The sequence below is a fragment of the Microcaecilia unicolor genome, chromosome 6, assembly GCF_901765095.1.
Source record: "Microcaecilia unicolor chromosome 6, aMicUni1.1, whole genome shotgun sequence".
In the NCBI taxonomy this organism is placed as follows: domain Eukaryota; kingdom Metazoa; phylum Chordata; class Amphibia; order Gymnophiona; family Siphonopidae; genus Microcaecilia; species Microcaecilia unicolor.
In genome coordinates, this window is record NC_044036.1 from 100727969 (window position 1) to 100755920 (window position 27952).

Sequence of the window (27952 nt, forward strand, 5' to 3'; positions counted from 1 at the left end):
ACATTTATATCCACTCCTACCCTAGCTGAGATAATATTTAACCATTTCTCTGACCCCATGTACACCTTTCTTTAAATTAGTCACCGTATTTTCTAACTTATCTTACTCTCTTACCTATCTATATGTTCCATCTTTGCTTATACCCTTCACTGTCAATTAAATGTTCTATTACATATTGTGCTGACATTGTAAGTAGCATATTATGCCATTCTTTATATTTTTATTTGAATATTTTTACTGCTGTAATTGTCTGTTGCTCATGTTTGATTTATTCTTACTGTACACCGCCTTGAGTGAATTCCTTCAAAAAGGCAGTAAATAAATGGCAATAAACAAACAAATAAATAAATAAATAAATAAATAAATATATGCTTATCTAGAAAGAGAGAGAGATTGAGAGAGAGAGAGAGAGAGAGAGAGAGAGAGAGACTGCAATATATGAAAATCTAGGAATCAGAAAAAAAAAGATTATTCTGAAAAACTTAAGACACTGTAAGTTATTATGATATAAAGGTTTTTCCTATAGGGAAAAATGGTAGATATTTTACTGCCTGGTCCTTTTAAGTATAAACAGACTGAAATATTTAATTCAAATCTGTTACTATAAGAACAGAAAAACTGAGTAGTTATAGAATTCAATTTAATTGTTAAGACTTTTAATTTTTTTTTAATTGAAAAAGAAAACAATAGATAAAAATACAACAAGAAGGATAACATAACATTTTCTATTCCTTTTTCTCCCACATCCCACAACACACTCACTTCCCTCCCGCATGACAAATGAACTCATCTTCCAGGCTTGGTGGATTTATTTATACAACTTTTGAAGAAATTCATCCAAGGTTGTACGCCTAGCTCCATCTCTACCTGTTTTCAAATCTATGCTGAAAACCCACCTTTTCACCACTGCATTTGGCTCCTAACCACTACTCAATTCCCCTATCCTTGTTCCTTCTCACCCAGTACTTTCCTCGCCCTTAATTGTCTTGTCTGTCTGTATTTTTAGATTGTAAGCTCTATCGAGCAGGGACTGTCTCTCTGTGTCAGGTGTTCAGCCATGCGTGCCTCTGGTAGCGCTACACAAATGTTAATAATAATAATAGGTAGTGTACAGCCAGTGTAAATGGACAAAGGCAGGATACAGTCGCAGACTACTTAGGGATCCTTTTACTAAGATGCACGTTTACCACATTTTAAAAGGAGGTTTGCGCAGGATGCGCTCAGGCATTCTGTGATAATTCACATATCTGTGTGTGCACATTGCACGCTAAACATATTTACAATTTTATCACGGAGGGGGAATTTGGGGGCAGAGAGTGGGCATTTCTGCACTAATCAGTTAGTGCAGATACATTATCACACGCTAACTGATTAGCACAAGTTTTAGGGGCCCTTTTAGAAAGCAGCGATAAGCCCACCGTGGGTTTACCTCATGGCAATCCAGAACTACCGTTGGCACCCACATTGGGCCGTGGTAGTTCCACCCCCTGCATGCGGCATTTCCGGCGCAAGTAGAAATATTTGAAAAATATTTCCACAGGGGGTTGGTTACCTGGCAATAATTGGGCAGTGCCGAGTGCTGGCTGGTGACCACCAGATTAATGTGGGAGCTCTTACCGCCACTTCAGTGGGTAGCGGTAAGTGCTCCCCCTCTCGTGTAAGTGCAGCCTTACCACTTGGCCATTTCTTTTATCGGCCTTTTTAACCACTGCAATAAAAACAGCCTCAGCACGTGGCAAAAATGTCTGCCGCCACTAGTGCAGGACCCCTTTTACTGCTGCTTAGTAAAAGGGCCCCTTAGCACATGAGCCCTTACCGCCTACAAATTAGATGTTGGTATGTGCTCACATGCTCATTTTTTTAAAATGGCCACATGCTAACGGCAACGTTAATAGAGCAAATGGAAAATCGGCCATTTTCCATCTATGGTAAAAATGTCCTTACCCTGTGGGAAAAACCTGCACAAAGGTGCGCTAAGGCCCCTTTCTATCACAGCTTGGGGGCCCTTTTACTAAAGGGTTGGCGTGCGGCAATGGGTTTGCCACACATCAATCCGGAACTACCGCTGGGTTACCACAAGAGCCGAGTCGTAGTTCCCACTCCCACTGTGTGCCATTTCCGGCACTACAAAAATATTTTTGATTTTTGTAGTGCTGGGGCTTACCTGATGGTAATTAGGCAGCATCGTGTACTGCCTGGTTACTGCCAGGTTAGTGCGGAAGCCCTTTCTGCCACCTCAATGTGTGGCGGTAAGTGCTTCCCCCCCCAAAAAAAATGGCCATGCGGCAAGTGGTTCACTTACTGCATGGCCATTTCTTTTCAAAGAAACCCCCAGCTTTGTACCTGCCAGGGGTGTAGCCACGTGGGGCTACGGGGGCCTGGACCCCCATAGATTCAGCCCTGGACCCCCCTGCCGACGACCCTCTCGACCCCCCTCCCGCCGCCAACCCACCCTCAATCCGCCATCTGCTACCTTTGCTGGCGGGGGACCCCAACCCCCGCCACCCAAGGTCCTCTTCTTCCTTCGTTCTGTTTCTGAGTCTGACGTCCTGCACGTACAACCTTCCAGAAGGCACATTCTATCAAGCTTTTCTTTTCGTATGAAAATTAATGCAGATGTTTTACAGAACATGTATTTTAGAATTGCCCAAGATCACATTTTTGGAACACATTCACATTTAGGGGCCCTTTTAATAAATCGCATTGAGCACTAACATGTTTAACATGGGAAAAAAGGCCTAATGCAAGATGCATTAAAGTCTTTTGAATTAGTTTTGTCTGTGAGCATGCTAACTGTGTGATATTTATTTTGGAGAGAGGATGGGTCAGGGACAGATGATAGACAGGGAAGAGCAATTCAGCTAGCATGCCAACATTAGCACATACTAACTGAATAACGCTAAATGCAGAAGCCCTTTCTTCATTGGTCATACGCTAATGCTAATATTAGCGCATGGCAAGAAAAAGAAATAATTGACAAAGGCTGAATTTACGGCTGTTCTAGGAATGGGTGTTGGCGTGTAGCGAATGGAAAAGTCCTGTATTAGAATGTGCTGACACCCGAATTCTGTATTTGGCACCTAAAGTTGTGTATGCAAATCTGGCAGCACGGCCAAATTGTGCATACAACTTAATTGAACATGCCGATCAGCACCAATAATTGGCAATTAACTAATTAGCACTAATTGGCAATAATTAGGATTTATGTGTATATCTAGTTCTATAATGGAATGCACCTAAATGCTATCCTGCATAAGAATTTGGGGGCATGTTTAGGGGCATTCCCAGATTTTATGCATGTCGATATAGAATCACCCCTAAGTGTGCCTAACTTGGGCCCCTTTTAGTAAGCTGCAGTAAAAGGGGCCCTGTGTTAGTGGCAGCACCAGTTTTTGATGAACACCAGTCTCCTTTTATCGCAGTGGGTAAAAAGGTGGAAAAAAAATGACCATGCGGTAAGTTCGCACTTACCTTGTGACCATTTCAGGGGGGAGCACTTACTGCCACTCATTGAGGTGGCAGTAAGGGCTCCCGCACTAACCTGCAGGTAACCAATCATGGTATTAATTTTTCAAAAATTCCAGCAACTCTGGAAATGCTGCATGCTGGGGGCGGAATTACCGCCGGTGGCCATATTGGGCTAGCGGTAGCTCTGGGTTGCCACACGACAGTGGTGTTCTTAGGTTGGCTGCCACCCAGGGTTGATTGCCGCCATGCCCCTTGATGCATCACCCCCCCCCCATGAATTATGACACCCCTGACGCATCACCTCCACCCCCCCCAAGTGCATAGCTCTTACTTCCTGGAGGTGCTGGGAGCAGTCACATGGCTGTTGGCTCCGCCGGTTCCCTGCCCTGGAACAGGAAGTAACATCAGAGGGAACAGGGAATCAGCAGAGCTGGCAGCTGTGTGGCTGCTTCCTGCACCTCCTTGCAGTGTGCACTGGGGCAGACCGCCCCTACCTCCCCGCCCTTGGTACACCACTGTCACACGGCAAGCCAATTGCTGCTTGGCAATCCTTTAGCAAAAGGGCCCCTAAGGCTGTAATACTATTTGAGTCTGCTTATTGCAGGCCTAATTGCAGCCACGTACAGTTAGGTGCAGCTTAGTGCGCAGCAGAATTCTATAAATGACGCATACTCTTTGTACAATCATGCTAAGCGCATTTCATTTTTGATGCCAATTTTTAGGCGCAACATAGAATTTACCCCAAACCATTTACTCACACAGCTTTCTAAAAAGGACCCCTAATTTATTTATGATTTTTTTTTTTAATTAGCTCAGTTAGGATGGCAATTTATGTACGTCTTCTAGAATATTTATTTATTTACTGCACTTCTATCCCACATTTTCCCACCTATTGGTAGGTTCAATACGGTTTACATGGGACAATGGGGCGGTTACAATGTATCGTGTGGGGATAGCAATTCAATGGAGGCTGCGAGAGTCTGCAGAGGTCTCTCATAGAAGTACTGGGTTAGGGTAAGACCTTAGTGGATTCCATATTATTACATATAAAGGAATATCTACCGATGTAAACTTCCTTAGCCATAAGCAGAATGGATTTGTATTGAAAGTGGTATAAAATTATGACGTATATTTTATGGAATAAAATCATAAGTTATATTTTATGGTATACAGTTAGAATATTCATCCAGAAGAATATCTGTCTGTAGCAAAATTTAAAATTAAAAACACTTCACTACAAAGAAATGCATAAGTAATAGCAAAAATAATAATTAAAAAAAAAAATAAGAAAGCAAAGAATGTCAGTGACCTCTAGTGGCAGTACCAAAGATCAGCCAGTCCAAGAGCAGGCACTAAAACTGTAAAGGCCTTTTCTCACTGATACAGTGAAACACTGTATAACGGACAACCCTTCTTTATATTTAAAAGAAGATAGGGCTTTTGAACTAAATAGTTCCACCTCCATCTCCCATAATTTCTTTGCTATATTTCTAGTCTAACGGAAGCTGGATAAGTTCCCAATAGTCTATGTTTTGCTATAAGATCAGAATTAAAAGCTTTTTGCAGGTTGGTCACCTTCTTTTCCTATTGGAAGAGTTTTCTTCTGATCTACTACTATTCCTCAGTGTGATTTTTAATTAATGGTACAAAGAACTACTCAGGTATTAATTGCAGTAAGTTGAACCCAAAGCACTGGCAGCAGTTTTTTTCCCCTGAGTTTGAAAAAGACAGGAAGCAGTGTAATTTACTGTACCAAATGACTGAGGGGGAATCCTCAGACTTGTTATACTTTGCTTTTTATATACTGAAATCCAGTAAAGACACTTGGACAAAAAAACAAAACAAAACAAAACAAAACAAAACAAGGGAAACTCTGGAACACGGAGAGACTAGTTAATGCAATGCTTATTCCTGACTTTCTGCCTTTCAGTAAGATAACTCAAACTCAGGGCTTTTTTTGAGGGGGCACTTGGGGGTACTGAGTACCGGCACCTTTTCTATTGTCTGCTAAAATTGACCCATAGACCCCAAGTTATAATGAAAGAGCTCAGGCTGTGCACACCAATTCGGCCTTGTCATAGGTTCTGTGACTGGTTGCAGGGGGCCTGGCTATTGTGGGGTGAGTCCCTCAGTGATCACCCCACCCCTGAAGAGTGGCCTAGTATTTGAGTACCGGCACCTTTTTTGCTAGAAAAAATGCACTGCTCAAACTGATCCATGTAAAGAGACTTTTATATTCATCCCCAATGGCAAAATGTTTTGATTTTGAATGAGCTGCAGAATTAAAAGCAGTAGAGAATTAGACAGCACAGTACATTCTAAATTGTTAACATAAATTGGAGATATTTGCCAAGCAAGCAATCCCATTAAGGATTTTTCCCCACTCATTTCCCTGAATGACTGGGCCCTTAAAATATAAAACCATACTGGGCAGTCTTTTAAGATGGCTGCTTGAGGTACACATCACTTGGGCATGTCAAAAGCGCCATTGATTGACAATTAGGTGCCTATGGGGCTCATTTTTGAAGGAGAAAAACATCTAAAAAGTGCCATGAAGCAGCATTTGGATGTTTTTTCTCACCAAAACGTCCAAATCGGTATTTTCAAAACCCATTTCCCAGATGTTTTTATATGCTGTTCGTCTGCAGTGCATCCAAATCTCAAGGGGATGTGTTGGGGTGTGCTAAGGGTGGGATTTGGGTGTTCCTAAGACCTGGATGTTTTTCAGCTGTAATGGAACAAAACGAAAATGTCCAGGACTAAAACTAAGATGTTTTAAGCTAGACCTGTTTTAATAGTGACTAAGTCACAAAAAAAGTGCCCTAAATAACCAGATGACCACTGCAGGAATAAAGAAAAGACCCCCCTCTTACTCTCTCAGTGGCCACTGACCCCCCTCCCAAACCCCCAAAGATGTGAAAGAAACAGTACATACCAGCAGGCTCAGATGCTATAGCAGTTCTGTTAGAACAGCAAGCAGGTCCCTGGAGCAGGCTGTTGGTTGGTGCAATGCACTGTGGAGAAGGGGACCCAGGCTGATAACCCACTCTAGTTGTTACACCTGTGGTAGAATAGGTGAGCCCTCCAAAACCCACCAAAAACCTACTGTACCCACATACAGGTGACACCTGCAGCCATAAGGGCTATTGTAGTGCAGGGCCGCCAAGAGACTGAGCCGGGTCCGGGGCAAGGCCGCCCCCGGGGCCTGCCGCCACCCCTCAATCCCTACCACTGTCGTCTCCCTCTCCTGCTCCCAGGTCGCTGGCGCTGCAGTCCCCGGTCTCACCTGCCCGCCCTTGGCTCCATCGATAGCCCCCCTCCATCCGCCACAATGACCGGGCCCCCTGCATTCAAATCGGCAGCACCTCACCTCCCTGTGAAAGCGGCAGATCGCCTCCCTTCAGGCCTTCCCTCACTGTATCCCGCCCTCATCACTTCCTGTTTCCGCGAGTGTGGGGCACAGTGAGGGAGGGCCTGAAGGGAGGCGATCTGCCGCCTTCACACAGAGGTGAGGCGCTGACTATTTGAATGCAGGGGGCCCAGTCACGGTGGTGGACGGAGGGGGGCTATCGACGGAGCCAAGGGAGGGCAGGTGAGACCGGGGACTGCAGCGCCAGTTGCCTGGGAGCAGGAGAAGGAGAGAGACCCCTGCGCTGGGCCCCCCCTTGGAGGCCTGGGCCTGGGGAATTTTGTCCCCCATGCCCCCCCCCCTTCTCGGCGGCCCTGTTGTAGTGGTGTATAGTTGGATACAGTAGGTTTTTGGTAGGCTTTGGAGGGCTCACTGTACAGCAGTGCTCCCTAGTGAGCCTCACTGCTCTGCTGGGATGTCTGTGGGACCAGTCTATTTAAGAATGCTGGCACCTCCTACATCCCAATGGATTGATTTTGTGCGTTTTTCACTTGGACTTTTTTTTGTCAAAAATGGATCAACAAGATAAATGCACAAAGCACAAAAATATCTAGCATTTTCGAAAAACAAGATGGAATCCAGATAGTATGATTAGTACGCACTCAGGGCCAGATTCAGTAAATGACACCAAAAATTAGGCACCAGGAAAACTCGGTGCTCGGCACCAAGGGTGTAGCCAGACCTCACGGTGGAAGGGGGCCAGATCCCGAGGTTGGGGGCACATTTTGAGTGCCGCCCTGCCGCCCCCACTGCCTCACCTTGCCTCCTTGCCGCTTCCTCTCACCACCTTGTCACTCCCCCCGCAAAAACAAAAGCCTTTGCTGGCGGGGGTCCCAAACCCTCACTAGCCGAAGCCTTCTTCAGCGCCGGTCTCCGGCGCAGCCACATTCGCTGCCCTGCTCTTCTTTCTTCTTGCTCCTCCTGTGCACGCTGACGCTGCTTCTCAGTTTCACGTAAAGGAGCGTCAACATGCAAAGGAGGAGCAAGAAGAAAGAAGAGCAGGGCAGCGAATGCGGCTGCGCCAGAGACTGGTGCTGAAGAAGGCTTCGGCTGGTAGGGGTTGGGGACCCCCGTCAACCAAACCAGGGGCCCAGATGAAATTTGCGGGGCCCAGGTCCCCATGACCCCCCATAGCCACGCCCCTGCTCAGCACCATTCTACAAAGGATGCTCCGGGCTAAGCACACTTTCGACCCCTTTTACAAAGGCGCACTAGTGTTTTTAGAATGCGCTAATGATTAGCACATGTTAAATGCTAGAGTCACCCATAGGAATATATTGGGTCTCTAGCATTTAGCACATGCATATTTAATGCATGCATTAAAAACATTAGTGCACCTTTGTAAAAGGGGCCCTTTATAGATTAGCAGTTAGCGGGGATTCCTGCTCCCAACTTTGGGCCCAAGGATTTACATCAAGTGAAACCTGGTGTAAATCTTGGTGCGTAAGTAGGGCGCAGACCCCTGGAATTCTGTAATACTGTGAGCATCACTTGTGAATGCCCCTTCCATGGCCACACCCCCTTTTTGGGTTGCACACGAGAGGATTTGGGCACAAATCTTTATGGAATCACGTGCAGCCAGATCCACATGCAAATCCAAAGTAGAGTCAAATAACGTCAATAATTGATTAACAGCAAATTGATTGTTAATGCCTTGTTATCTAATTTATTTCTGTGTGGTTCTCAGGATCTCGTGCAACTTTGGGTGCCCAAATTTGGGCTCAATTTATAGAATCCGGGGTAGAGGAGTGTGGTAGCCGTGTTAGTCCACTCTTAAGGTTATCAATAGAAATCAAACAAAATAAAACATGGAAAAGAAAATAAGATGATACCTTTTTTATTGGACATAACTTAATACATTTCTTGATTAGCTTTCGAAGGTTGCCCTTCTTCGTTAGATCGGAAATAAGCAAATGGGCTAGCTGACAGTGTATATAAGTGAAAACTTTCAAGCATTACTATGACAGTCTGACAGGGTGAGAGGATGGGGGTGGGTCGGAGGTATGCATGGGGACATCAAAGCATATCATTGATATTCTAACAGGATGGGTGTGGATAGGTGAGGGGTGGGGTGATCAACAGAGACATACAGCTTTATGGTTTACTAGTAAAAAAGGCCCGTTTCTGACACAAATGAAACGGGCGCTAGCAAGGTTTTCCTTGGAGTGTGTATGTTTGGGAGAGTGTATGTGAGAGTGACTGTTTGAGAGTCAGAGTGAAAGTGTGAGTGTGTGAGAGAGAGTGAGTCTGGGTGTGAGTGTGTTTGTGAGAGAGTGTGTGTGAGAATGAGAGTGTGTGCAAGTCTGTATGTGAGACACAGTGTGAGAGAGTGTGTGTGTGTGGGCAAGAGAGAGAGTGTGTGTGTGAGACACAGATTCTCTGTGAGAGTGAGTGTATGACACCAAGCGAGTGTGTGTGTGAGCCGTGCCCTCCCAATCCATGGCCATCTGTCCCCTGCCCCCTCCATTCATCCTTTTCCAGCAATTCCCCTCTGTCCCTGAGTCGTGCCCTCCCAATCCATGGCCATCCATGTTTGTCTGTCACCTGCCCCCTCCATTCATCCCTATCCAGCATTTCCCCTCTCTGCCTGAGGCCTGCCCTGCAATCCATATCCATCCATGCCCATCTGTGCCCTCCATTCATCCCTATGCAGCAATTCCCCTCTCCCTGAGTCCTGCCCTTCCAATCCATGCCCATCCATGCTCCTCTGTCACTTGGCCCCTCCATTTTTCCCTATCCAGCATTTCCCCTCTCTGCCTGAGGCCTGCTCTGCAATCCATATCCATCCATGCCCATCTGTCCCCTCCATTCATCCCTATCCAGCAATTCCCCTCTCCCTGAGTCCTGCCCTTCCAATCCATGCCCATCCATGCTCATCTGTCACCTGGCCCCTCCATTTTTTCCTATCCAGCATTTCCCCTCTCTGCCTGAGGCCTGCTGTGCAATCCATATCCATCCATGCCCATCTGTCCCCTCCATTCATCCCTATCCAGCAATTCCCCTCTCCCTGAGTCCTGCCCTTCCAATCCATGCCCATCCATGCTCCTCTGTCACCTGGCCCCTCCATTTTTCCCTATCCTGCATTTCCCCTCTATGCCTGAGGCCTGCTGTGCAATCCATATCCATCCATGCCCATCTGTCCCATCCATTCATCCCTATCCAGCAATTCCCCTCTCCCTGTGTCCTGCCCCTTCCAATCCATGCCCATCCATGCTCATCTGTCACCTGGCCCCTCCATTTTTCCCTATCCAGCAATTTCCCTCTCTCCCTGAGTCCTGCCCTCCCAATCCATGCCCCTCTTTCCCCTGCCCCCTCCATTCATCCATTTCTAGTAATTCCCCTCTCTCCCTGTGCCCTGCCCTCCTAATCCATACCCATCCATGCTCCTCTGTCCCCTGCCGCCTCCATTCATCCTTTTCCAGCAATTCCCCTCTGTCCCTGAGTCGTGCCCTCCCAATCCATGCCCATCCATGCTCCTCTGTCCCCTGCCGCCTCCATTCATCCTTTTCCAGCAAGTCCCCTCTTGCCCTTCCATGACCCCCCCCTCGCATCCATGCTACTCTCTCTCCCATGTCCCAGCCTGGCCCGCCCTCTTCTCCCCCCCCCACTTCGCATCCATGCCTCGCATCCATGCCCCCCCTTCGCATCCATGCATCCCCCCCCCCCCCCCCCCCCCCCGTTCGCATCCATGCTTCCTTTTTTTTTTTTTCTTCTTCGTTTTAACTTTACCTCCGTGGCGGTTCGTGCAGCGAAGCGTCAGGGAAGGAGGCGGCGCTCCCGACGTCTAGCTTTACGTCGGGAGCGCCGCCTCCTTCCCTGACGCTTCGCTTCCCGATTTGTTTGGTTTGAGGCGAGGGCGGGGCAGAGACGGCTGGCTGGCTTGAAGGCTTCACTGGGAGTGACGTCAGATGGCTTCAAGGCTTCAAGGCTGAAGGCTTCAGCTTGAAGCTTCCGGCTTCAAACTTCCGGCTTCACAGAACGTTGTCTTCAGAACGTTCACGGTGCGTTTTATTATATTAGATAATGGGCTAGGAACCCCAGGTCCTTGTTAAGTCCTTTCTGTTGGGTGTTAAAATATTCAATCATTCTGACTTCAAAGGTCTTACGTTCTTGTATGGTTTTAAAGTTACCTTTCAGTATTCTCACTGTGAAATCACTGGTACAGTGTCCTGGTTCTGTGAAGTGCTGTCCCACCGGGGTGGGGGCCCTACTGGCTGTATTGTTCATATGATGTCTATGTAAATTGAATCTTGTCTTAAGCATCTGGCCTGTTTCTCCAATATAGCATCCTTCGTTACATTTTTTACACTGAATGATATATACCACATTGGAAGATGAGCAAGTGAAAGATCCCTTTATGGTGAATATCTTTCCTTTGTGGGTAACTGTGGGGTCCTGTGAAATATTTTGGCATAGTTTGCAACTGGATAAATTACAGGGACGTGTGCCCTTCTGTTCCTTTTCAGTCTGTGATGGAAGTTTACTTCTGATTAGCTTGTGTTTTAAGTTGGGTGGTTGTCGGAAGGCCAGTACTGGTGGGGATGGGAATATCTCTTTCAGTAATTCATCCTCCTGGAGTATAGGTTGTAGGTCTCTTATGATTTTCCTCAGTTTTTCCAGCTCTGGATTGTATGTCACTACAAGGGGAATTCTGTCTGTGGATTTTTTCTCCTTGTACTGTAGCAGATTCTCCCTGGGTGTTTTGAGGGAGGAGGCAATATTCTTGGAGATTATTTTGGGGTTGTAGCCTTTCTGTTTGAAGGATGCACTCAGGCTTTTAAGGTGTTTGTCTCTGTCCCCTGGGTCAGAGCAGATACGGTGGTATCTTGTGGCTTGGCTGTAAATGATGGATCTTTTTGTATGTGAAGGATGGAAGCTGGAGTTGTGGAGGTAGCTGCATCTGTCTGTGGGTTTCTTGTATATAGATGTTTGTATACAGCTATCACTGATTGAGACCGTGGTATCCAAAAAATTGACTTTTTCTGGGGAGTAGTCAATTTTGAATCTGATTGTAGGATGGTATGTATTGAAGGCAGAATAAAATTGTTTCAGAGTTTCTTCACCCTCCGTCCAAATCATAAAAATGTCATCGATGTACCGGTAGTATTTTAGAGGTTTGGTCTGGTGTGTATTCAGAAATGTCTCTTCCAGCTCAGCCATAAAAAGGTTGGCATATTGGGGTGCTGTCCTGGTGCCCATCGCAGTGCCCATTATTTGCAGATAGATATCATTGTTAAAGCGGAAGTAGTTGTGAGTTAAAATGAATTTGATTAATTTTGTAATAGTTTCTGGTGAGTATTGATGGTCCAGTGTGGATTTTTTTAGGAGTCTTCCACATGCAGCTATGCCATCCGCATGTGGAATGTTGCTGTATAGTGATTCTACATCCATCGTGACCAGAAGGGTGTTAGGTGGAGGTTGCTTGATATTTTTCAATTTATTCAGAAAGTCTGTGGTGTCTTGTATGAAGCTGTTAGTTTTGTGTACGAGAGGTTTCAGAATTCCCTCTATGAATCCAGATATTTCTTCCGTGAGTGTGCCAATACTGATATGATTGGTCTGCCAGGGTTTCCCGGTTTGTGGATCTTGGGTAGCATGTAGAATGAGCCCACAGCAGGTTGGTTTGGTATGAGTTTCTTCAGGTGAGGTTGCGCTTGTGTAGGAAATGTTTTGATAAGGTCTTTCAGCTGTTTTGTGTAATCCTGTGTGGGGTTACTGTATAACACAGAGTTAACGAGGGAGCACCTAGCACCTCTTAAGTAGTTCTCCTGCATTAACTGTGTGAAGATCATATTAGCTACTTCATGCAAGGTTCCACGTTAGGACTTACGGACCAAGAAAGGGATCTGGGTGTCGTCGTCGATAATACACTGAAACCTTCTGCTCAGTGTGCTGCTGCGGCTAGGAAAGCGAATAGAATGTTGGGTATTATTAGGAAAGGTATGGAAAACAGGTGTGAGGATGTTATAATGCCGTTGTATCGCTCCATGGTGCGACCGCACCTTGAGCATTGTGTTCAATTCTTGTCGCCGCATCTCAAGAATAATATAGTAGAATTGGAAAAGATGCAGCGAAGGGCGACTAAAATGATAGCGGGGATGGGACGACTTCCCTATGAAGAAAGACTAAGGAGGCTAGGGCTTTTTAGCTTGGAGAAGAGACGGCTGAGGGGAGATATGATAGAGGTATATAAAATAATGAGTGGAGTGGAACAGGTGGATGTGAAGCGTCTGTTCACGCTTTCCAAAAATACTAGGTCTAGGGGGCATGCGATGAAACTACAGTGTAGTAAATTTAAAACAAATCGGAGAAAATGTTTCTTCACCCAACGCATAATTAAACTCTGAAATTTGTTGCCGGAGAACGTGGTGAAGGCGGTTAGCTTGGCAGAGTTTAAAAAGGGGTTAGACAGTTTCCTAAAGGACAAGTCCATAAACCACTACTAAATGGACTTGGGAAAAATCCGCAATTCCAGGAACAACATGTATAGAATGTTTGTACATTTGGGAAGCTTGCCAGGTGCCCTTGGCCTGGATTGGCCGCTGTCGTGGACAGAATGCTGGGCTCGATGGACCCTTGGTCTTTTCCCAGTGTGGCATTACTTATGTACTTATGACCTGCATTAAAACATTTTAAAAAACTCTCCCCGTAAGTGCCACCTTAAATCTGGGAAAATCCTGCCTTAAAACACAATAGTCCTAGATTTCACTGCACCTTGGGCCCCTTTTACAAAGCGGCGGTGCTCGCTAAAAAGGAAGGTACTGCTGAGCTACCACAGCAGTCTGGTGGTCATTCCCACCCCCAGTGTGCGTCATAGCCGGCGCTACAAAATTTCTTAGTTTTGTAGCGCCAGTGCTGTGTGCTGCCTGGTTACCGCTGGGTTAGAGTGGGAGCCCTTACCGTCACCTCAATGGGTGAAGGTGAGGGCTCCCCCACGAAATGGCCGCGTGGCAAGTGCTTCACTTGCCACATGGCCATTTCCTGAAAAAAAAGACCTACCTTTTACCTGCTGTGGTAAAAGGGGGCCTCGGTGCGCGTCAAAAACACACGCTGATGCCCTTTTGCCACAGCTTGGTAAAAGAGGCCCTTTAGTAGTTAATACTATCATTTGCAAGGCCCACCTTTAGTCCTGAAGCCAAGTACCATCTAATTTCAACCTGGGAAGCTGAATCTTTCATTGTCAATGCCTGGGGGCCAGTTAGGGTTGTTCTTCAGTAAGGTACTGATGCAGTGCTGTGAACATGCATACATACATATTTCTATATAATATACATATATATATATAATATACATTTTATACCTCTATATTTCTCATGGGGAACATGTTGCCCATTAGGATGTTTCAGTGTTGGACTCAGTGTATAAAATAGCTCAGGGCTGTGTGGTGTCTATCTGTCAGTGACTGTGTGAGCACCAGTCCAGAGGCAACCCACCGAGGAACCCACCAAGGAAGGTACCTGCAGTGTGCATATATTTTCTAACATATCAAAGATCTCATTAACCCAGACAGTTGACAATGAAATTTTCAGCACTCCAGCTGTAAAAAGAGATGGAAAAAAATTGAGCAATCTGCTTGGCTGTGCTGAATCCCAAGCTGTTCCCCTACCAATCAATTCTCCCTCAGAACTTTTCTAATCATTGGGAAAGTTCCACTGTTAAAATTCTAAATAAAACCTCTGATAACATAAATGTATTTACTTGACAAATTTCTTTCATAACGTTTTGGTGAACAAGCGGGGGGTGTGGGGGGGGGGAGCCCTGTTCTACTTCAATTGCCTGTTTACTCTCCAGGTGTAGCTTCAAGTACAATAATATTTGATATACTGCCATCAGAACATAAGAGTAGCCATACTGGGTCAGACCAATGGTCCATCTAGCCCAGTATCCTGTTTTCCAAGCAGTGGCCATGCCAGGTCATATGTGCCTGGCAGAAACCCAAATTGTGGCAACACTCCATACTACAAATCCCAAGGCAAACAGTTGCTTCCCATGTCTGTCTCAATAGCACACTATGGCCTTTTCTTCAAGGAATTTGTTGAAACCTTTTTAAAACCCAGATACGCTAACCGCTTTTGCCACCTCCTCCGGCAAAGAGTTCCAGAGCTTAAATATTCATTGAGTGAAAAAATATTTCCTCCTGTTTGTTTTAAAAGTATTCCCTTAGAGCACTCCTCAGAATGGTTTAAAAAAATATACAATATATTTTGTACAATTCCTGCAGTTAGAATTTCTGTCACACATTTGAGTCCAGATGTGCATAGTTGTTCTGTCTTTCCTAACACACACCGTAGGTCAGGGGTGCCCAGGCCAGCTCTGGCCCTCCACATCCCTTCCTGAGCCTGCCTGTTGGGTTTTCTATATATGGCATTCTATTGGGTGCGCACCCAATTTAATGTGTGTAACTTAATTGAATAAAGAGCCAATCGATGGTGATAATTGGTGTTAACACCAATTATCAGCACTAATTGGCCCTAATTAGGATTTATGCACATAGAGCCAAATTCTATATATGGTGCCTTAAAAATCTGTGCAGAAAACATTTCTGCCTAAGCGTATTCTATAAGCAAAGCCTATATTAAAGATTATATTAAAGATCTTACTTAAACCTACACTACCCAAATTGCAAAGGACTGAAATACAAAACAACTTACGCATCCGGCTTCTCCGACATAAGCGCACAACTATGGAATGGTCTCCCAAAAGCCCTGAAAACAATCCACGACAACCTGAACTTCAGGAAATCACTAAAAACCAACCTCTTCAAAAAGGCCTACCCCAACGTCCCCACGTAAACCTTTTCAACCAGCAACACAGCATGACTTTGACCGTACTGGACAACACGCAATCTTCATCCCTTCCGACCCTCCACATATACCTCATACGATCACTTTTCAACCTTGTACTTGTTATCAACTGACTGGGCAAACGCCACATTGAGCCTGCAAATAGGTGGGAAAATGTGGGGTACAAATGCAACAAATAAATAAATATTTAGGCACGGTAAGTCCATAAATAGAATACCCTTAGTTGATATGCTCGTGCCTAAAACTATGCAAATCCATTTACACTGATGAAAATGTGGCATAAGTAGATTTAGGCACAGAGGGGCCATATTGTATAACAACACATGTAAATTTTGGAATGCCCAATTCTCTGCCTTTTTGCCTGCATGCACTGAAATTTAGGTGTGGTGTGTTAGAGAATATGCTTAGGGAGTTGTGCGCGTAAATTCTAATTATCACCAATTAGTGCTAGTGTGTAGCGGCAGCCAAAAAAAGTAAACAGGATGGTAGGAATTAGGAAAGGGATGCAAAATAGGATCAAGAATATTATAATGCCTCTGTATCAGTCCATGGTGCAACTTCACCTTGAATATTGAATTCTGGTTGCCGTTTCTCAAAGAAGATGTAGTGGAATTAGAAAAGGTTCAAAGAAGAGCGACCAGAATGATAAGGGAAAGGGAAATTGGACTTGATATACCGCCTTTCTGAGGTTTTTGGAACTACATTCAAAGTGGTTTACATGTATTCAGGTACTTATTTTGTAACAGGGGCAATGGAGAGTTAAGTGACTTGCCCAGAGTCACAAGGAGCTGCAGTGGGAATTGAACTCAGTTCCCCAGGCTCAAAGTTCACTGCACTAACCACTAGACTACTCCTGTATGAGGAAAGGCTAAGGAGATTAGGGCTCTTCAGCTTGGGATAGAGAATGTGTAGAACAGGTAAAAGTGAATCGATTGTTCACTCTTTCAAAAAGTACAAAGACCAAGGGACACTCAATGAAATTACATGGAAATATTTTTAAAAGAAATAGGAGGAAATATTTTTTCATTCATAGAAAAGTTAAGCTCTGGAACTCATTGCCAGAGGATATGGTAACAGTGGTTAGTGTATCTGGGTTTAAAAAAGATTTGGACAAGTTCCTGGAAGAAAAGTCCATTGTCTGTTATTGAGATGTTTGTCCCAGGATTGGTAACATGGGATGTTGCTACTAATTGGGTTTCTGCCAGGTACTTGTGACCTGGATTAGCCACTGTTGGAAACAGGATACTGGGCTAGATGGACCATTGGTCTGACCTAGTATGGCTATTCTGATGTTCTTATGTTTATCATTGCTTGTTAGGTGCTGTTAACAATGCTAATTGGCTTGTTAAGCCAATTAAGTTATACATGTTGTTATAGAATACACTTGGATTTTGGTGTGGAATGCAAGGTGCCCTATATAGAATCCAGGGGATATTGTATTCTATAAATCCTAATGCATGCAGCTAGGGGTGTTCTGGGGCATTTCTAAATTTTATGCATCTACATTCACAATTGCACCTAATTTCAGGTGTCTACAGTTAGGCACAGTTAGGCATTAAGTACTGTTCTATAAAGGACGCATACCTCTTATAGAATTGTGCTAAGCATGTTACATTTTCAGTGCCAATTTTTTGGTGCTATTTATAAAATGTGGCCCTTAATATATGTGAACCAGGTATTTGCATTGAGTGCATCCAGTTCATGTTAACAAGCATGTCATGCATATTCATTAGGGAAATCCTGAAACCTGGACTGACTGCTGAGGGAGGGGCTAGACGGCCTTTGAGCACTGCTGCTATGGGTCATTAGGGTCAAAACCAATAGAACTAAAAATAAACATTTGAAGCTCAAATATTTTTTGCTAAACTCTGTAACATTTGATTGTAGAAGAAGAGGAAGAAAATTTCTCCCAGTTTCCTGGTAGTTTATATTACACACATTTTTATCAGTGCATCTGATAATAAATCCTACGATCAGCTGATAGATATGAATTCCACTGAAAAGAGAGCTGAAAATATCAGTACAATTGCGTTATAATTATATAGACAGAGCATATACCTGGCACACATTGGAGATAAATATTTTGATCACATGTTTAATACTAAGGGTCCTGTTTACTAAGGTGCGTTAGTGTTTTTAGATCGCCTACATTTATCACGTGTGCTAACCATGTAGGCACCTATAGGGATATTGTAGGCATATACATGGTTAACGCATGAATAACGCATGGAGGGGCATAATCGAACAGGGCGCCCATGTTTTCCTGAGGGCGTCCTCGCAGGACGTTCAGCGAAGGGGCAGGGAAACCTGTATTATCGAAAGAAGATGGGCGGCCATCTTTCGTTTCGATAATACGGTTGGGGACGCCCACATCTCAACATTTAGGTTGACCTTAGAGATGGTCGTCCCCGATTTTTGGCGATAATGGAAACCGAGGATGCCCATCTCAGAAATGACCAAATCCAAGCCATTTGGTCGTGAGAGGAGCCAGCATTCGTAGTGCACTGGTTCCCCTGACATGCCAGGACACCAACCGGGCACCCTAGGGGGCACTGCAGTGGACTTCAGAAAAAGCTCCCAGGTGCATAGCTTTTACCTTGTGTGCTGAGCCCCCCCAAAACCCACTCCCCACAACTGTACACCACTACCATAGCCCTTAGGGATGAAGGGGGGCACCTAGATGAGGGTACAGTGGGTTTGTGGTGGGTTTTGGAGGGCTCACATTTACCACCACAAGTTTAACAGGTAGGCTTGTGGGCCTGGGTCCACCTGCCTGAAGTGCACTGCAGTATCCACTAAAACTGCTCCTGGGACTTGCAAACTGCTGTCATGGAGCTGGGTATGATATTTGAGGCTGGCATAGAGGAAAACCCACTTCTCACAACTGTACACCACTACCATATCCCTTAGGGATGAGGGCGGCACCTAGATGTGGGTACAGTGGGTTTGTGGTGTGTTTTGGAGGGCTCACATTTACCACCACAAGTTTAACAGGTAGGGGGATGGGCCTGGGTCCGCCTGCCTGAAGTGCACTGCAGTACCCACTAAAACTGCTCCAGGGACCTGCATACTGCTGTCATGGAGCTAGGTATGATATTTGAGGCTGGCATAGAGGCTGGAAAAAAATATAAAAAAAAATTTTTTTAGGGTGGGAGGGGGTTATTGACCTGGGGGAATAGGGGGAGGTCGTCCCCGATTCCGTCCGGTGGTCATCTGGTCATTTAGGGCATATATTTGTTTCTTGGTCGTAAAAAAAAGGACCAAGTAAAGTCATCCAAGTGTTCATCAGGAGCGCCCTTCTTTTTTCCATTATCGGTCGAGGATGCCCATGTGTTAGGCATGCCCCAGTCCCGCCTTTGCTATGCTTCCAACACCCCCCCCCCCGTGAACTTTGGTCGTCCCCGCGACGGAAAGCAGTTGAGAACGCCCAAAATCGGCTTTCGATTATGACGATTTGGGTGACCCTGGGAGAAGGCCGCCCATCTTCCGATTTGTGTCGAAAGATGGGTGCCCTTCTCTTTCGAAAATAAGCCTGATAATGGACTGTATTCTTAGAAACAAAGCCTTATATAATAAGCTGCATATGATATTCCTAGTGTCCACAGACTGGTTTAGATTATTATAAAAACATCCTATTCTACAGAAAGATGTCAAAATCCATATGCGTTAGGTATGACATCTGAGTACGCCTTAAGCTGTTTGTAATACAGTAAAATTTGCGGCTCGAGAAACACCTTTCTCTGAATAGTCTATTTAAAAATTTAAGAAACGCTGGACCAGTTTGTGGATTGGGTGAATTGTTTTCTCTCTCTTGTAAATCTGGCATGTCCGGGCGGGGTGGTGTAATGTTTCCCTGTGATAACGTTAGGGATCTGGCTCATTTCAGATGCTGAGTACAGCAATCACTAAGGCCCTCATGATCAAAAGCAAACTCCAGCGCTAGAGCCTGTTAACGCCATACTAGCGCCGGAGTTTGCTGCTGACCCATGATCAGAGCCCTCGAGCGCGTGAAACAACGCACTCGAGGGCTCTTAGCGCAAGTAGCATGCAAATGCATGCTAATCAGTGCTTAACGCAGTCATCCCCAATGATCAGCATCCAGCATGCCAAAGATTAGGTCACTGGCCACGGCAAAATCTACGCCAGCTCCGAGATGGCATTAGGGTTTGCGCCGATCATTGGGGAGGAATGGTGAGCCCTGTCCAGCATGCAGTTGCATGCTGGCAGGCCCCCGTTCCCCCCCAAAGCAAACGTGAACAGAGGGCTGGAGGTCCGGTGGACCTCCGGTCCCCCCGACGATCCCACCCCCCCCCCCCATGTTCAGGGAGGGCTGGAGATCTGGTGGGTCTCCAGCCCCCCAAACCCCCAGAAAATGTCAAGTGGCCGGCGGCGGCGGCCAAACCCTCTCCCACCCTCCCACCCAGCGAGCGACAGGGGGGGGGGCTGGAAGTCCACCCCAACTCCCCCCCGTGTTGTCATACTAATCCCTGGTGGTCCAGCGTGAGTAGGAGTAATGAGAACCCCCCTCCCTTCCCCCCTACCCTCTCCCACCCTCCCACCCAGCGAGCAAAGCCAACCCAACTCCCCCCCCAACGTATACCAATCCCTGGTGGTCTAGCGTGAGTAGAAGTAGTGACAACCCCCACTCCCGGCCCCACTACCTTTAGTTGGAGGAGGGACGCAGCCTGCCTCCTTCCTCTTCCAGTGGACGACATCGCAAAATGGCGGTGCCCAGCCCTGCCCATTGCATCCTGGGATACGCTGGGCGGTGCTACAAACCATGTAAGGGAATCAATCCTAGGATGCAATGGGCGGGGCTGGGCGCCGCCATTTTGCGGTGTTGTCCACTGAAGAGGAGGGAGGCAGGCTGCGTCCCTCCTCCAACTAAAGGTAGGGGGGCCGGTTGGGGGGTTGTCACTACTTCTACTCACGCTAGACCACCAGGGATTGGTATATGCTGGGGGGGGGGGGGAGTTGGGGGTGGCTTCGCTTGCTGGATGGGAGGATGGGAGAGGGGAGGGGGGAAGGGAGGGGGGTTGTCACTACTCCTACTCACGCTGGACCACCAGGGATTGGTACAACAATGCGGAGGGGGGGAGTTGTGGTGGACCTCCAGCACCCCCCATCGCTCGCTGGGTGGGAGGGTGGGAGAGGGTTTGGCTGGCGGCGGCCACTTGATATTTTCTGGGGGTTCGGGGGGCTGGAGACCCAACTGATCTCCAGCCCTCCCTGAACTTGGGGGGGGGGATGAGATCGTCGGGGGGACCGGAGGTCCGCCGGACCTCCAGCCCCCATTTTGCCTTGCTCAGGGCAGGGGTAGTCAGGGCTTGGTGGTCCCATGGACCTCCAGTCCCTGTGTTTGACAGGTTTGGGCTTTTGACAGCCCAGACCTGTCAAACAAGTGTGGGAGAATTGTGCTGAGCGCATGCTCAGGTACAATTCTCCCGCACTTCTACCCCTTGATCAGAGATAATTGCGCTGCTTAAATTTGCATGCATTATCTCTGATCATCGATGCAGAAAAGCCCTGCGCTGTTCCAGTGCTATTTTTAGAGCGCTGTTTTGAACAGAGTGGGGCTTTGGATCATGAGGGCCTGAATATCCAGTCAAGAGGAACAGAAGAGTCAGCTCTGGGTGCCAGTGAGTACTGACTAAGCACCCCCAACATTGAGCAAGCTCCTTCACTGGGTCCAGGAAGGGGTGATTTATTTGTATTTTGCACCCCTCCAAATGGTGCCTATGGAATGGATCCAGCAGTCTAATCCTTACAGACAGTGTGAGCCTAGTTCTGATCAGAGCCCTGTGCATATTCTGATTAAAGTGTGACATGAAATTTAAAAAAAGCTGGACAAGTCTTTCTTTATTTTGGGACTAAGCTGTGCTTTTGCTGTCTGGCAGGATGCAACGAGAACGAAACGGAGCTGGACAGAGAGCAGGCTTACCCTCCCTCCCAGAAGACAAAGCGCATGCGCACCTCTTTCAAGCACCACCAGCTCCGCACCATGAAGTCTTACTTCGCCATCAACCACAATCCGGACGCAAAGGATTTAAAACAGCTTGCTCAGAAAACCGGTCTAACAAAGAGAGTTCTTCAGGTAAGCGTCAGCCCAGTCTATCTTTACTGATCTCTTGTAACCCACCACCCCTTTGTGTCCTCCTGCACTTTTTGCCAGTTTGACACTAGGCAAGAGTGGGCTGCTGGAATAAACACAGCTGAATTTACCTAATTGCTCTATGTTTAAGTTTAGGTTTACCACTGGGAGTTAGAAAGTTTTTAGGACATTAATCCTTAGTCTGAATCCAAAGCAAAGCCGTCTTAACGGGTGTAATTTAGCAATTTATCAATTAGTAAATCCTTGCCACTAATAGAGCTATACCAGGAAATCTGGCTGCTAAGACCATGCCACGTGTTTCTGTTTGTAGCTTAGTGGTTATGGTCATGAACTTAGTAACATCACTCACTTGCTGACTTTGCTCTTCATTTAAACTTTTGGAATTAATCATGAGCTTTAGAAACAGACAGTGCAATGCAAGAGGTTTGGAGGAAGCATGGAATAAATTAGAGCAGGCGAGCGTCTTGTGGTGTAAGAGCTGGCAGACTGAGTGACACGATCATGTGTCATGTACAAAGTGATTTGCTTATGTGCCCTCGCCCTGTATACTAGAAAAACCGCAAGAGAGAAAAGAGAAAGCAAGGTCGCTTGTAATAGTGTGACTAGCATGATCTATTAGTACAAACAAAGCAAACATCGGATTTCAATTGGGATTGGTTTGCAGGTTTGGTTCCAAAACGCAAGAGCCAAATTCAGACGGAACCTTTTGCGGCAAGAGACTGGGGGAGTTGATAAGGCTGATGGCACGTCCCTGCCGCCTTCCGCCTCGGCAGACAGCGGCGCTCTCACTCCACCCGGCACTGCGACCACTTTAACAGACCTGACCAATCCCACAATCACTGTAGTGACAGCTGTGACCTCTAACATGGACAGCCACGAATCCGGGAGCCCCTCCCAAACTACCTTAACGAACCTTTTCTAACATCTCCTTTTATTTATTTTGATTATTATTATTAATTTTTACACTTGCTTACAAGGTCTTTTTTTTTTTACCCGCACCATATTTGGAAAAGGAAGTATCTTGGTTTAAAGCATCTGGAGTCACTTGGTAAATGAGTTTACAGTAATGTCTGTATAGAAATAAACATTTATTGTGTTTCAATTGTATTCAGACTTTTTTTTTAAATTCAATAATTCACCAGATTATTCAGTGGAAGATTATAGATCTCTAAAGCATCCTAAAAAGTGCCTCTTAAAATTGTATGTTACTTATTTCCAGAATCTTGAAAAAATTAGCTTTAAAATGTCTATATTTCCTATCAAGTACTGGAATGTTAATTGGGATACAGGGGCAACTCCTTCATAAATCGGTCTTGGCTTTCAGATCTGGTCTGCATTGGGCCTATAATTCTTCTACAATTCTTATTTTTTATTTTATATTTTTATAAGGACTTATGAGTACGATTATTTGTACTGGTTACTTTAATTAAGCACAACTCCAAAAAATAAACTTCAAGAAATAGCAGACTGAATGTGGGTTTCTGAACCAATATAAAAACCTAAATATAACTGGTTTGGGTTTAATTTCTGCACAACAGCATATTTTTTATTTTTTTTCCATCCACCAACTATAGTTATTTTAATGATTGTGAATAATATACTGCTATTTTTCTAAAAAAAAATAAAAAATAACAACGAAAACAGGAAAAATATTTTTTCAGGGCAGATGGAAATAAGGAAAATATAATTTATTAAGGTATTCAGGACTCTTGTTTAGCAAAGTTTAATCATTAGTAGTCAGAATTTTCTGGAGATGTTTAATGAGATTCTATCCTGCATTTTGTTTACCGTATGAATCATTAGCCCTTTATTTAATGTTTCTAATAATGATTTTTTTTTCACTTTTGTATTAAAGAAAGAAATGTGTTTCAGATATACTTTCATGATGACTTAGGAGTTTGCAGCAAACAAAACTCAAAAGCCTTGCAGATGCTGATTTGAATAGATTTCCTATTTTAGAAAAACAAGGTTTTTTTTCTTAAATTTAGTCTTAAAGCTGAATGGTCTGGGGAGTGGTGAATAGTCATCTGTATAATTTAGTAACAATTAACCAGCAGTAGAACTGTGAATATAGACAAAGAAATGCTTCAAAGATAGTTGTCCCAGTGAATGGTGCAGGCTAACTGCATAAACATTCCACTTCTTGAGACCTCATAAATCTCCCTCTTTGGGCCCCCACAAACATGCGGCCACTTACCCTTGATTCTGTATAGGTTGCCCAAATTTGGGCACCAACAAAGCTCAGATGTGCACATAAACTAATTAGTCAATTGAGTACTAACAACCTATTATTGCAGTTAATTGGCACTTAGAATCTCTTTTATAAAGCCAGCAGTAGGGCTACTGCAGCAATAGCACATTGCTAGGAAATGTTTTTTTGCACTGGAGCTTACAGGTTCCCCCAGGAAATGGCCCTGTGGCAAGGGGTCTTTTTACTAAGCTGTGGTAAAAAAGGGCCCTGCTCCAGTGGCGAGGGCCATTTTTGCCATTCGCGGAGGCCCTTTTTACCACAGCTGGTAAAAAAAAGCTGAAAAAAGACATGGCCATGCGGTAAGACTGCTCTTACCGCACGGCCATGTGTGGGGGAGGAGCACTTACCACCATCCATTGAGGTGGCGGTAAGGGCTCCAACTCTAACCCGGCGGTAATCTGGTAGTGCGTGGCGCTGTCTGATTACTGTTGGCTAACCCCCTGCAGATATATATTTTTGAATATTTCCACTAGCACCATGAGTGTCATGCACTGGGGGTGGAACTACTGCCGGAGCCCACATTGGGCCGGCGGTAGCTCCAGATTGACACTTGGTAAAGCCACAGTGGGCTTACCGCTGCTTAGGAAAAGGGCCCCCGAGTTTTTAACTTACCGCATGGCCATTTTCTTTTTTTTAAAGATAAAAAGCCTTTTACCCGCTGCGGTAAAAGGGGGCCTCGACGCATGGCAAATCTACGTAGAGCCCCTTTTATTGCCGCTTGGTAAAAGGACCCCTTCATTGACACTAATTGGGATTTGCACGCGCATCTGCCTACACATTATTCTATAATGCTGCGTGCCCAAAATGTCTCATGTACAACCCAAAAGGGGGTGTGGCCATGGGAGGGGTATGGGTGAGTCAAGGGCATTCCCAATGTTTAGGCACAATGTTCTAGGATACTGAGGTTATTGTCCCAACTTGTGTGTCAGGATTTACACCAGTTTTCATCAGGTGTAAGGCCCTCGTGCCCAAAGTTGGGTGTGGAAATCCACTCTAAGCCCCAAAATCTATATTTCGTGCCTGAAAATCCATGCGGAAACCAAAGTGTATTCTATAATGATGCGCATAACTTAATTGGTTAACTAGCTAATCAGCACTGTTAATTGGATATTAACAAGCAATTACCAGCACTAATTGGCATTAATTGAGATTTATGTGCACAACTTGCTAAGCGTACATTAGAGAATATGCCTAGGCGTAATTTTGTTCTGCATGGATTTTTCAGGTGCCATATATAGAATCTAGTCCAAAGTGCTATTCTACCAAGGATGCTTAGCCCAGAGTACACATTACAGAATAGGGCTTAGCGCTGATTTTTTTTCTGGCGCCTAAATTTGGGTGCCATTTATAGAATTTACCCCATAATGACAGCTTACTACCCATACTGAAGTGCATTATTGTAACTTTTGCTCAGGGCTTTTAGAAAATTAGCAGAATAAGTAGCTTATTTTTAAAGAAAAGGACAGTGGAACCAATATTAGCACCGTAATTGGAGGAAGGTGCATTTGCCATCATATACTTAGGAGTATATTATTATCATCTGAAGAAAAAAAAAACCCCAAGACAAATCCTGACTAATTTTGGTTTACTACATCATGGGCATTTACCACTTACCAGACCAAGAATAATTTTCTTAAGGTTGACATCTTAATAATACACTTTTACAGGTAAAAATATTGACATAAACAAATTTGTTCTTTGACAGAACAATAGATGGTACTATGGATCTACTATATGAAGTAGACTAATTAAAACTCAGTTCTAATACGTGCCTTATAAGATTAACTTGGGAGTATGTTTGTGAAAAAAATCAGGATATATATGTGTTATTTGTTAATTTAAACGTTAAGCCCTTTTGACACCTCAATAGTTTTTGTACTGTTTTTCCTCTCATTTCTACTCTTTTTATGGTGTATTCTGTTAGAAGGAGACAAACATGTCATAGAAAGCAGTTGTGCAACTCTTCAGCTCTAGCTGGTACATTCAAGATTCTTATAGATTGAGCTTCGTGTTTATAATTCAATATGTAGTCTAGAAAACTTGTCCATGTTTCTTTGTTTATTGATAAATTCTTTGTATAGAAACTATTTCCCCTAAATATTTATGGACCAAACAATTGTGACATATCCCTATTAAATTTGTGTGAATAAACCATTTTGATTCTAAGGTGTTTTATTTCCCTCCATCTTTTTCTTTTATTGAACAGTTGCCGTGTATCATTGTATTTTTAAAAAATATATTTTTACAGTACATGACTGAATGGTATTTCAATAACACACATTAAAAAAATTTTTTTTTTAAAAATCTGTTTCCGTTATAGGCTTCCACTTCTTACCTCATACAATGCAGTTTAGGTTTGATTTTGAAATCATTGTTTGACCGTGAAAAGTAATGCCCCATTGATTTGCTATTGCAACCCTGTACTAGAATAGAGTCCTAAAGTAGCCATTAAAGTATTTGCATGGAAACCAGATAAATAATGATAAATGAAATGACTCAAGAGTTAATGCTAGATTTATAGAACACAGATGAATAATTGTAAAACCAATTAGAAATTGCAGACCCCTAAAAGCCAGGTTGCTCTGTAGTTTAATAAATTGTCACTATGATTTCTTTCAGGGAGAACAAATCTTGGGGCATTACAGCCAAACATCCCGACGTTTGAAAATTCCCTAAAGTATTTAAAGAAGGGGAAAAGTTTGATCGGAAACCTACTGCAGTGAAGACAAAGACACTATTAGGTCATGATAAACATACCTTTAAAAATCTATTGAACCAAAAATTAGAAAAAAAAGACTTGATTTCATTTTTTTGAATGTTACTGAAACATGCAATTTGTTCTTTCTCATGTATGATTGAAAACTGGAGTGACAGCTTAAATTGTATAGTACCAAACAGCATTTGGAGAAAAGCTGTGCCAAAAACCAGAGCAACCTGGCATCTTCCCAATCTATATTTAAAATGAAATAAAGAAAAAGTTATTCTTCAAAGATAAATCACCTTGGTCAAGCACAAACACTTGTAAAATAAAACCCAAACACATTCCTTTCACCTGCTTGCTGATATGTTGTAGTCATTCCTGTAAAATGGCATTTATTTGTATCTTCAGAAAACCTGTCACTCATAATTAAGACCATAGGGATGGTTAGCGAGTGATTTTAAAACTATTGTTTTTGTTGTTTTTTTTAAACAGAAGAAATGTCTGCATGCAGTTTTCCATCTCTCCCTTATAGTGTACATTTCTGTGTGATAAATTCTCCTTGATGTTTCTTGTATAGTAAACAGCTTTCACTAATAAACATTATGTTTGCTGAAAACATTATAGTTAACTTTATATCTATGCACAAATATTACACTGATTTGGAATTATAAGCTGCTTGAGGAAGTAAGTGTGCACACTGTCAAAAAACATTCAAATGATTTTGCAACAGCCCAGTTAAAATATGATTTCTCTGGTTGTAATGTTTCCTTTCATTTTGCATTTTTTATATGTGTAGCTGATTTGTGGAAAAGTTTGACTATGGGAAACATGTCTGTGACACCCACTTAAGGGTTATCCAATGAGTTCCCACCAAGACAGTGCCTACCCACCAATTCACCCCCCCCCTCCCCGAGACAATTCCCATCTAGGACATTTCCCACTTAAAGGGGACAATGCTCACCAAGGAACTCGCCCCCCCCCCCGATCATTTCCCACCCTTCCTAGCCTTTTTTTTTTTAACTGACCGTAGCTTCTTCCTTGTATCCAGTCCCATAAGTCCTGGCGGTGTGTCATGTTTCAGACGCTGACAGCAGACAGAACAAGGAGGTTAGATCGAGAACAGGAGCAGTGTACGGCTTCTGGAATAAGGAGGTTAGAGCATCATATGGATGTATACAGAAGACGTATAATAATGGAATAACTTTTC

General features: G+C 44.4%; 1 protein-coding gene across 3 annotated transcripts in view; it reads left to right on the forward strand.

The window, feature by feature from the left end:
• Positions 1-27263, forward strand: part of LHX9 (LIM homeobox 9) — a 43172-nt gene extending 15909 nt beyond the window's left edge. The window contains exons 4-6 of one of the 3 annotated variants that reach the window (XM_030206294.1): positions 3651-3656; positions 21579-21775; positions 22458-22715. In XM_030206294.1, the coding sequence (XP_030062154.1) occupies positions 3651-3656; positions 21579-21775; positions 22458-22715 (461 nt within the window). Of the gene's footprint in view, positions 1-3650; positions 3657-21578; positions 21776-22457; positions 22716-26663 lie in introns of those variants that run through there. The other 2 variants (XM_030206295.1, XM_030206293.1) reach the window with 2 other exon arrangements.
• The last annotated feature ends 689 nt before the right edge of the window (positions 27264-27952 follow it).